This window comes from Limulus polyphemus, unplaced genomic scaffold, assembly GCF_000517525.1.
Source record: "Limulus polyphemus unplaced genomic scaffold, Limulus_polyphemus-2.1.2 Scaffold221, whole genome shotgun sequence".
Lineage (NCBI taxonomy): Eukaryota > Metazoa > Arthropoda > Merostomata > Xiphosura > Limulidae > Limulus > Limulus polyphemus.
In genome coordinates, this window is record NW_013665831.1 from 310,854 (window position 1) to 322,752 (window position 11,899).

At 32.9% G+C, this 11,899-nt stretch overlaps 1 protein-coding gene across 1 annotated transcript in view; it reads right to left on the minus strand.

Moving 5' to 3' along the window:
• The window catches only part of LOC111085065 (cell wall protein RBR3-like), a 43,264-nt gene that overhangs the window by 23,090 nt on the left and 8,275 nt on the right, over positions 1 to 11,899 (minus strand). Inside the window, exon 2 of the mRNA XM_022382147.1 lies at positions 6,451 to 6,580. Within this exon, the coding sequence (XP_022237855.1) occupies positions 6,451 to 6,580 (130 nt within the window). The remainder of the gene's footprint in view (positions 1 to 6,450; positions 6,581 to 11,899) is intronic.

Here is an 11,899-nt window from a genome sequence, read left to right on the forward strand (position 1 = left end):
ATTCGTAGCCTAATAAGATTTACTTTTTTACAACTGCTTCTTGAAAATCAACTTTATATCCATCATAAATTTTATAAAAATATTTGTGAGATAGAAAAAAATCACAATTAAAGTAACCACTAAAACTAACCATTTGCATTCAAATCAAACAAATATTAAACGCATAAAGTAAACATAGCATGGAATGAAACTTTTTAAATTTTCTGACACGCTGGTGAATTATACATTTTTCTCAGCCATTGTAGTAAGACAAACCCGTTGTAGAATAGCGTCTGCGTCTAAAGTTAACGTAATACGACCCTACAGTTAAAAGGAAACTAACGAGCACGAGTAATTATTTTTTACACTAAATGATGAAAGAAACCATCAACTGTCTACCTTGAGGGAGACACAGAACAGGTGTCGCCTGCGGCAGTTAAACCAGCTGCATGCCGACAGAGAATATAGAGCAAGGACGATTGCTGAACACACCACAGAGCAGGGTCAGAAGATGCTGACTTGATGATTAAGCACTGACTTTGACTGTGTCTCATTAATATTAGTATATAAATATTTGTTGATATGGAACATCAAAAGGAGTTTGTAATTTTAAATTCAGGATTAGAAAATTGAGTATCTTAAGATTTGACTGTTATACATTCATAGTGACCATTGCTTGTTACTATACACATCTTTCTTGATAATATACATCAAATAAGTCTGCAATTAAGCAATTATAAAATGGTAATTTAAGATAACTGGTCTTGAATATTCACACAGAGTATTTGCGTTTCTTAAATTCTTAATACAAAAACAAACAATATATTAAAATGTGTTTGTTTTACCTTTTTTATAAACTTTTGTCAGAAATAAGCTCTAGCTAACTTTTATCTTTATAAAGTTACTTACATTAAGAGTATTGCATACTATATTTATTATAAGTAATTCTAATTTCTATTACTATTATTTATTATTGTTGTTATAAGGATTATTGCACATTGTTGACTTAACTTATGGATTTAGAAATTAGAAATAACTTAAGTCTACTAAGCTGGTAGAATTATGTATACTTTTTGCCACGTTATGATAGTTCATATCTCACTACCAGCCTAAACAAATGAAACTTTTACTAAAGTTAGGACATGCGGTGTTGGTTAGAATATTGAGTATATCTAATTATATTTATTTATACTTTTCTTTCATGTGTATTTTTTATTATAATGACTATTTTGCATTGTTAAATTTGTATATGGATTTTGAACTAGCCTAAGTCTTCTGGGTTGGCCCAACCTCGTGATACATTATTTAATTTATGGCCGAAAATACTATTAACAACGATGGTACCCAAATGGTGAAACAATGCATTTTAATCATTATAACCAATATAGTTTGGACACTATATTTAATGTTAGCTTGCTTTGATCAGAAATTCAAAGTGGTAAAGCTATACATTTTTGCAACATAAATAACTAAGAAAATGTGCAGAACATCATATACTAAAAGATCAAATTCATGAACTATAATATTCATCTAATATTGATTTTATCTATGGACAGTGAGATATTGATTTATTCTGTTACAGAGAGCAACAGACAATAAATAATGATAAAATGAGTATCATGTTTTGTTTCTTTTATATATACATCTTAACTTTCACAGCAATTTTTAGAAGAATTATAGAAACCAAGCTAATGAATTTTACAAGAAATAGCAGTTAAATCTAACAATAATGCGGTTAAAGGATGACATCATGCGTTATTGTGTTTTCTTCTGTTAGGATATAAAACTTTATAAAGAAGTGTTCAAGAGCAAATTTTATCAGTGTAGCTTCAACTTTCATTTGAAATTGTAGTAAAAAATGTGAGTAGTTCAAGTATTTAAGTACTTAAAAAACATTTCCGTGTTGCAGCGCCCCAAATAACGAAGCAGGCAGTGGTTGAAATGGGTCGGAACGCCTTCCGTGTAGAAAAAAACTGAATATCACCAGTGATTTTTAAGCAGCTCACGTCCCGGTAGTGATATCATTCTACAGAAATCATCTTATTTCAAGACATGGTCGCTGAGATATCACGAGTCACTGCACACTTCACTTCTGTACATTTACTATCTATTGTATAATAGTACCCCTACGTGTTACCGTTTAGGTAGCCTATAATAAACCGTTTTAGCCGATTCCTTGAAATTAGATATGTGAAAAGTCCATTTTATGTATCTTACCTAAATAACCCAATACAACAACTGTTGTAAGAACTCCAGAAAAAAGTCTGTACACTTATTTCAGGCCTCCTCTACTTCAATATTTCATCTTATATTATCGAACTTTTTCGTCTTAATCAGGCTACATACATATTGTGTTACGTGAGGATTCGAGGTGCCATCCTCCTCGAGGCAAGATATATCATTGAAGACACACTGCGATCTCTGGGGCATCACTGAATTTGACGAGACATCTAAAGACAATTCTAATTGTTCTGGTTATAAAGTTTTCATTTTAACAACAAATAAAAATAAAAGAATAAAGAATCTTATTGTTGTTCTACTTACCCCCTATATATTGATAAAGTAAACTTATAATAAATGACATGGACTTTCCATAATAGTCTTAACGTAAATATTATTTTTCTTGAAGAAAAAGAAGGAAATACTCAATTGTTTAAAGAACTAAATTATTATGTATATTTTTTGATAATTTTTAAAGTGAGCTTAACATCTTAAAATAAATGACGCAATGGTTTTAAATTTTAAATGACTCGTCATTTCGGTGTAGCTTTTCAAACGTAAATTAAGACTGGAGTTATCAAAGTTGGGCCGCGCATCCCCTGAGCAGGAGCCGCAGTAAAGTGTCAGAGGGGCCGTAGCAAATACACAACATACTATTTCCAAGCATCTTCTAAAAGTGTTAATTCGTCCTCATTCTACAAGACATAAAAACTAACATTCCACAATAAAATTAACCCAAGAGAGAAAAGTAAATAAATACATTATCCAAGATAATTACCATGCTAAAAATACAGAGAAAGGAATAAAATAACGGTTAGGTGTAGAAAAAAAAGTTAAAAATCTATAGTACATAAGGTGTTATTAAGAGTCATTTTCTCAACAAGTTAACACAAAATTTAAATTAAAGAGTGGAAAATGATGACGGTAAAATTTTTCTAGTTTAATTTGGATCACGTTTCTATGTCACCAGCTATTTTTTTACTTCAGTTGGATATTTTAGAATGCATTAAACGATTTTGATTTGTTCTGTTTTGGCCAAAAACAAATTACAGTTAGTCATCTTTAAAACTATCAGCGGCAAACAAATGAAAAATGATGTCTAATATTGTTGTATAAACTCCATTTTTAACTTTCAAGCCTACCCAAGTGGCCTTCAAAGACCTTGCTTCTAAGTAGGCCATGTCTCAGAGCTGCGTGAAATCAAGAAAAACTGGATATACGCAACGATAATCGCCACCTCTCATTTCTGTATCTACTGCTTCTTCGCCATCCTTATCTCTCTGTCATTGCAACGCATACGTGAGAGGAGAATAATTATACTGAATGCAGCTTCTGAATAGACACACTCTTGAGGCTTGTATAGATGATTTAAAAACACAAACTTTGGTTATGTGCTTACGTGATCACTTATATTTATGCTATACTATAATAGCTCTTTGACCAAAGTAGTATTTTAAGCTTTTAATGTCTAGCTATAAACTATATGTTGCACTTGAGATAAACTAATTTACCTATTCGATGTGTTACGAAAGTGGCGAGAATGCTCGAGTACTATAAATTATTACTGTTTTTTTTTTTTACTGATAATGCACTTGAAAGGAACTGAGCATCATGTAAAAGGAGAGATTAGAATGTGATCGTTTTAACAGAGAACTGTGCTTAACGTGTTGAAATCAAACTTTAGCTGTTAAGCACGGAAAATAAACAGACTAAATATTTTTACTGTGTTGCTTGAAATTTTAAAGCGAAGTATCAGTTAGAGTCTTAATTTATTTTTCATTAAATTGGCCTGCAGTTTAGATAGATGGTTATTCGTGCGTGAGTTTCAATGACCACCCTAAAGACAGAAGAAACTGTTCAGTTATATGGACAGCGGGTTTCAAAACAATTTGATGTGTTGTGGCTTCAGACACAAATATGTTATATTTTATTATCACCCGTGAACACTATATATTTTATTCGTTCACACTTTAAGATCACAGCATGCTTTCGTCAAGCATTTTTAATGAGTAAAAAATTAAATAATTTAAGTAATGAATAAATGAAGGAATGAATAATAAAAGAATAAATTGGAGATTATGTTGTATATAGCATTCTATCCAGGTGCACAGTGAGTTGCAGTAACAAAGATCTAAAGTCGAGAGGATTAGCTCTAGCATTAAGATTAACTAGATACAAAACGTCATGAATACAGAAAATTACTAGATAACACCTTGATGGAAAATTTCATAACTATGAGAAAATGTATGATTCCTTAAACGTGGACTGTGCCATTTGTATGTTGCTATAGAAAAAATCTACCGAAAGTGTAAGCGTTCTGAGTTTTGATTTTCTGTCAACAAGCTTAAAACTTTATTTACTCACACGAATTACCCATGACTAAAATAATTCATACACTGCAAGCCTGACTGTTGTACATATGCTACAAATACTAAGGCGTGTACGGACAAGAATTTGTGTAATTAGGTTGTTCTTACCTATTAGTAGGATTGAGTTGACAATTAGTACCAAACCAGTCCATGTCATTTTGGTTGTTGTAAAGGAGTAACGTGCCGTTTAGGGTCGCTTAACGCACATACGTTTAAAAAAGTCCAAATTGGCTACCTGCTCGACCACCCTACCAACATGATAAATACACTTCTTTTGAGAAGTTTTGTTCAAAATTCTAAAATATAATATTCTGGATCACTGAAACAGAATGGTTGTAAAATTATCTAAGAAACCAGTAGACAAAGCTTATTCTAAACCAAGAGCTGTCTACTTTACGACTGAAGGAACTAAGCCAATGGTCGCAACGCACACCTGCCAATCCTGTTTCTTGAAGCTCAAAGTAAGTTAGTCACCTCTTTCCAACAGCTCTGCGTTCGTATGAATATCTCGCTGCGTCTTACATAGGAAATCTAGGTCAGCTTTATCTACTAGAATATATGGTGAAAGTATTAATTTTCAAAAAGTATAAACCATTAGGGATATCAACTAGTTGTGAACAAGTAGTGAAAATGTTGATATGAAGGAGAAAACTATTTTCAGGAATAACATCTAGAAATGATCAGGTGGTAAAAACACTGACTATTAGAGAGTCACCGACGCTAAGGAGTAACATCTAGAAATGATCAGGTGGTAAAAACACTGACTATTAGAGAGTCACTAACGTTTAGGAGTAACATCTAGAAATGATCAGGTGGTAAAAACACTGACTATTAGAGAGTCACTAACGTTTAGGAATAACATCTAGAAGTGATCAGGTGGTAAAAACACTGACTATTAGAGAGTCACTAACGTTTAGGAATAACATCTAGAAGTGATTAGGTGGTACAAACACTGACTATTAGAGAGTCACCGACGCTAAGGAGTAATATCTAGAAATGATTAGGTGGTAAAAACACTGACTATTAGAGAGTCACTAACGTTTAGGAATAACATCTAGAAGTGATTAGGTGGTACAAACACTGACTATTAGAGAGTCAATGACGTTCAGGAATAACATCTAGAAGTGATTAAGTGGTAAAAACACTGACTATTATAGAGTCACCGACGTTAAGGAGTAACGTCTAGAAATGATCGGGTGGTAAAAACACTGACTATTAGAGAGTCACTGACGTTTAGGAATAACATCTAGCAGTGATTAGATGGTAAAAACCTTGACTATTAGAGTGTCACTGACGTTTATGAATAACATCTAGAAGTGATTAGATGGTAAAACACTGACTATTAGAGAGTCACTAACGTTTAGGAATAACATCTAGAAGTGATCTGGTCTTCAGAGCCAGTTAGTATATAAGACATAACTCGAAAAATGCAATTTCTATCACCTCTAATGCGCTTTAAAGATAGAGCATCTGATAGAGTTAGAATGATCCACCTGATACACGTGGAAATGAACGCACAAACCTCGGGCCTAGTAAATTTCAAGCTTTTTCCTTTCAGTCCTCATCAACAGCATAATACTAGTAATCAGGCAATTAAATTATTGGTACAATGTGCATATCAACAGCAGATACATGAGTTAGTATTAAGCTTGAATTATTTTTATATTTATAATATTTATGTCAAATACTTTTTATATGAGGCTGAAAGTAAAGGTACTAAAGTGATCTGAGCCTTTGTTTGTCTCGAGGTTTGTTTTACACTTTGCCTCCTACTACTGTTTACCACTGCACTACGCTCAATCCACTTGGAAGATGTTTGTACAGGTTGGCAGTATGCTCTTGTGTTGGTGTTTGTTTGGTTGTACTATTCTGAAAAGGATACGCACATAAGCTTCCCCAGCTGCTGCATTATCCTTTGCATTAACAACTGGATGTCCAGTTGGCGTATTACAGTCATATACTGTGTCAGCTGGACTTCTAGGATTAAAACCAGTATTTTTTGTCTCTGCCAGCTGAACATTAAGAAGATATGTTAAAGCTAATATATGTTGTAAAATTGTCAGGTAAATCTACGTTACTACACATTTGTCTTCTCCTTTTTTTTGTCGAACAATATAACCACATGATTATACTAATGTTTTTTAACATGCATTTTCCTTGGGACAAACCGTATAAAGACCTGGACTAGGGTTACTCTCAATGTCCCCACAACAAAGGAGGAACACTACAAAAAACAGCACCATCAATAAAGCACTCGTTGCTATAATATTTCATGTACTTCGCCATGTAGGTGGCATACAATGATGATCAATAGCCATATTATAATACTTGCAAGTACCACAGTTTAAAGCTTCCAATAGCAAACCAACATTGCTCAATAGAAATGATCCTCCCACGATATAACAGCTGCAAATACATGTTTTTAAATACCCATATAGCTAACAATACACACATACCTTTGTTAGTCATGAATTTAACAACAAAAATCCCTTGCTAATGTTAGCACTAAGCACCTACAACAAGTTAATACCACACTTCAATAGTGAGTAACAGTCAAAACTAAGACTTTTGTGCACGAGGGCTATCTGCGCTAGCCGTCCCTAATTTAGCAGTGAAAGACTAAATGGAAGGCAGATAGTCATCACCAGCCACCGCCAACTCTTGGGCTACTTTTTTACCAATGAATAGTAGGATTGACCGTCACATTATAACGCCCCCACGGCTGAAAGGGCGAGCATGTTTGGTGTGACGGGGATTCGAACCCACCACCTAACAACCTGGCCATGTCGGGCTTTATATTAGTAGATATATTTGAATAAACTGTGGACAGTAAACACACACACACACCCCTCACATGATGAATAGTAAGTAATACTGGAAAACAAATAAGTGCTATGGTTATGTGGCTAACGCGAGCTACATTGTGCACGTATATATATGCTTATGCGTATGGAAAATAAACTCATGAATTAAACTTACAAACAAATCTATTATCTTGGACAAAAAGTAATGGTTGTCAACAAACTCGTATGTATACCACCCGTTGGCACAAACGATTTAAATTTTTACAGGGGGGTATGGTACACAAGAAATAAAAAGCCAAGCACATTACATGAAAACTGCTCGTCAGATTTCCGCGACATTTTGCACAAAGACAAAACTGATGGTATTTTTTCCATGAAAAGTTTAAAGAAAATTTAAAATCTAGATTTTATTTTAGATAAAACCAACCTGTAGGCCACAAAACTTAATGTTTCGCGCCACAAATGCTATTGCCAGTAGAGTGAGCTTGAAGAAAATAGTGATATTAATTTCAAAGCAATCGAACCAAGATTCAGATGATTGCTGAGGTTTGAAAATTAAACACGCGTGCCATAAAAACAAATTGGGTGAGCGAAAACGACGTAAAAAAAGGGAATGAAAACGGATAATATGGTGAGATTTGGCTAGGCTATATCTCGATAATGGTTCCAAGGATTTGTTTAATTTTTGATGTGTTAACTTCTAAAGTCTTGATAATTTACAGTGTCGAATATCTAAGGCGTAGTTGTTACAATGGGTGAATTTTGTACACAATCACGTCGTGTACAAAGACAATCGGTAGAGGCTACATTTTACTTTTTTTTTGTCCGCGCGATCACTACCGTGAGTCTTGATACATATGTGATAGATTTCATTGCTAAACCTACTCTTTCGTAGCTTGGTAACTGTAATATTGAAAAATTAGTTTATAATTTCAAGATCTAAGTTGACTGTAAATATTCAACCTTGACCACTTTAAACTGATGTGGAATTGAAGTCCACTGATAACCAAGAGGTAAGCTATAAGTATACGCAATACACAACGATTCAAAAAATGTTTTGCTAGAGAATAATTTAAACTTGTACAAAAGAGAATAAAACGTATACATAATTGTACTACAATCAACAAATCTTTACGAAATACTATGGTTAAGTATTACTATTATTACTATACTTTATTCCTGGTCTCAATGTAGTTTACTGATAGATGTGGATATAAATACTTGGTATACAGAGGATTGAATGTGTTATATTAAAACGATTTTGAAAATGTAAATCAGCCTATCATCTGATAACCATAGCCATTATATATCCCCAGTACTTCATGGTATTGGAATACAAGGGAATATAAGTAGTTAATTCTCCACTAGTACTGAATGTCTGCCTCAGGCGATAAGGGGACGGAGAAAGGTTAAGACAAGGAGAGGATATGACGTCATATTTCTAAGAAGTAACACCAGAGGGCATTACTAGGGGCATGTTCCTAGGGATGAAAAATGAGGTGGATAGTTCGTGATGTCATAGTTCCAAGTTGTACCACCAGAGGGCTGGATACTATGAGCTCAAATGAGGACCAGTGTGTATGACGATGAGCATGAAAATGGTTAGCTAACAAACCACCAGAGGGTATTGTAGATCAACAGATATCAATGTGTCTCAACATGTGAGTACGTCATCAACATAATAGTTTTCACTTCAATAATAATCAAAACCTTAAAATTAATATAACATCGCATTCGCATAATGTACTTTTTACACTTCTACTAGTTTATTAATTATTCCTGAAAATGACTGTTTGGTATCGTTTTATAAGTAAATTGTTCAAATCCTATGTGCATAACTTCTGTTTCGCTAATTAAAATATAGTACAGTTTTACTTTACATATTGCATATATTCTTATATTATTACTCTACGTATGTAGTAATACAGCCCAGTTTTACATTCGTATATTTAATTTTGCCCACAAATGATTAAACTCCTTATGTTTATTGTCGATCCATCTAATCATAGCACCACTTGTACTTTTCTAAAACGTAAGACTTCCTGTAGAATAAAATGTAATCAAAAACACCTGAGGTATGAAAAAAGTGCGACCAAAAAATGATTGAGTGTGCGACTTAATTAAAGGAATGAAATCAAACTTGGAGACTAAACTGATAGCTACACTAACAGCATTGATAAGAATTTTACAGCAAATATTCATTCATTATTTGGCTAGGCTGCGTTTTTTGTTCAGCTTGGGGTATGACGGTGAGTTAAACAAAATACGTGGCTTAGCTAACAAATGAATGAACATTTGCTGTAAAATTCCTATCAATGCTATAAGTGTAGCTACCAGTTTGGCCGCCAATTTTGATTTCATACATTTAATAACACATGGTGTGTTCTGCAGTTTTGGCCGCAAGACACACTACTTAATTTACTTAAAGAAACTTTTCAGATTTTCTAATATAATACATTAGAATACCAACACTTACCAATAATTTGAAACAATTCAAATCACTAAAACTGATGAGACATACGGTAATTATTACTTTATGATATACCGCACAATTAAAAATAAAAATTGTTTTTACTGTATATCGTTTACGTATACAAGTATAAAGCATATTTTCCTGTTTAACTAAACATACACTAAGATAATCGATTATTTTAACAAGTGGCACTGTGACATATATCACAGTTCAGCGTGATTGGATCTTTACAAATAGAAGTTAACGTTAACGGATGAACTCACTGGAAAGGGACACAGAGATTAAAAGTAACGTTTGTTATAATTATAACATGACTATCTGTGTATGCTTGTCTTAATTACAACATTCACGTGAGAGTTAAGTGTTTTTGTAAGATTCATATAGAGTTTATATTTTTCATGTTTACAATAAATACTGTGGTTCATTTGTGTAACGATGTGTGAAATCAAATGTTGTCTTTATCCCGAGTCTGTTACATTATAATACATTATATATGTCTTACTATAGTTTTTCGTGTTAGCATTTCATCACTAGATATAAATAGCATTCATATACACATACTTACAACCTACATTATCCTGAAACTAAACCTCTTTTTATTTTAACATAAAAGGTTTAAACTCCACGTAAATGTCATATCACCTTAACTTAGAGTAGTACGGTTGAATTTATGGTTTACACACACACATATATATACACACGCACACTAGAAAAACTTAAAAAACACTTAGATGACTGTTTTCACCTAAAGCATTCAAACACTACGTTTGGACCATATTATCTAAACGAATGATTTACTGTAGAACAAAATCCAGTCACTTAAGTAACCTTTACTATTATAGAAGCTAAGCTAAATAGTTACACTTACAATTTACTTATTTCATCCACGTGCGTACGCGCATTTTTTTAATGAGGCAAGCTAGCGAAAAACCACATAGAAAAGAAGTGGTTCCTTATATAACTACTTTTAAAATATATGAAAACACCAGTGCGTTTTGCTAACAATGCTTTCCAACTATGGGTTTTATGTCATGTTGCTTAGAAACAAAAGTATAACCTAACATTGTTGTTAGTTTATATTCTGAAAGTATAAAATGATATGTATAAACTGCAAAATTAAATAAAATACTTGTTGATTTCTTAATTTAGAGTCTTTGTACATTAAATTGATATACGATTTAAGTTTAAAATTGGATTGATATGTTTACTTGCATGATAATTTTTTTTTGTACTTGGCTCAAGGTTAGGTAATCTAACACCATATCTTTACTTTAGGCTTACTTATTAATTTCTTCAAATCATACGAACATTTACTACACTTAAAAGGTTTCACAGCAACCTTGCGCCCCCGTCACTAAAATTTTAATGGGTAGACATTAACCCGATATTTGCCGGGGCCATTTCGTCTTATTGTGAGGGCAAAATCATTTGTGAATTGAATAAATGATAGAGAACTTATATTTTAATGGATTTCTGATTTTATTTTTGTAAATAGTAGCATAACATTCAATTATTTGTACAAAATTGTATTATTTAATGAAGTTGAAAGAGGAATATAATGAAAAAATTCCTAAAATACGTTTTAGACTCTAAATAAGCGCCCTCTAAGAAGAAATGTTTTTCAAAAAATTTTTTTAAAATATTTCCTTTCACTTCAGCACTGGTCCTGCCATCTATGATTGGTATCTAAACCTTTTTCTAGTCTGTTTTCTTTATAAAACTGTGTCTGGGCGTGTTAAACCTCAGTTGTAAAACTTTTAGCCAATCCTAGTCGAAAGTGTCAATTTCAGTAACATTTATTCCAATTGCTGTATCTCCCATTTGACAAATCATAGGATGATAAGGAAAGAACGTGATGAAACGTTGTTCTCTGGATTTTACAATATGAATGTGGGTGGTGCTTATTATAGTAACTGCCATTTTATGTAGACGTTGTATTTAGTACTGGCCAATAGGGCTTTTCTATAAACGTTAAAAAAGTTGCTTCCGGGAAAAACTGCATGGGATATACTTGACTTTTATTTTTCTATATAGTAGCTTAAGTAATGCTGCAT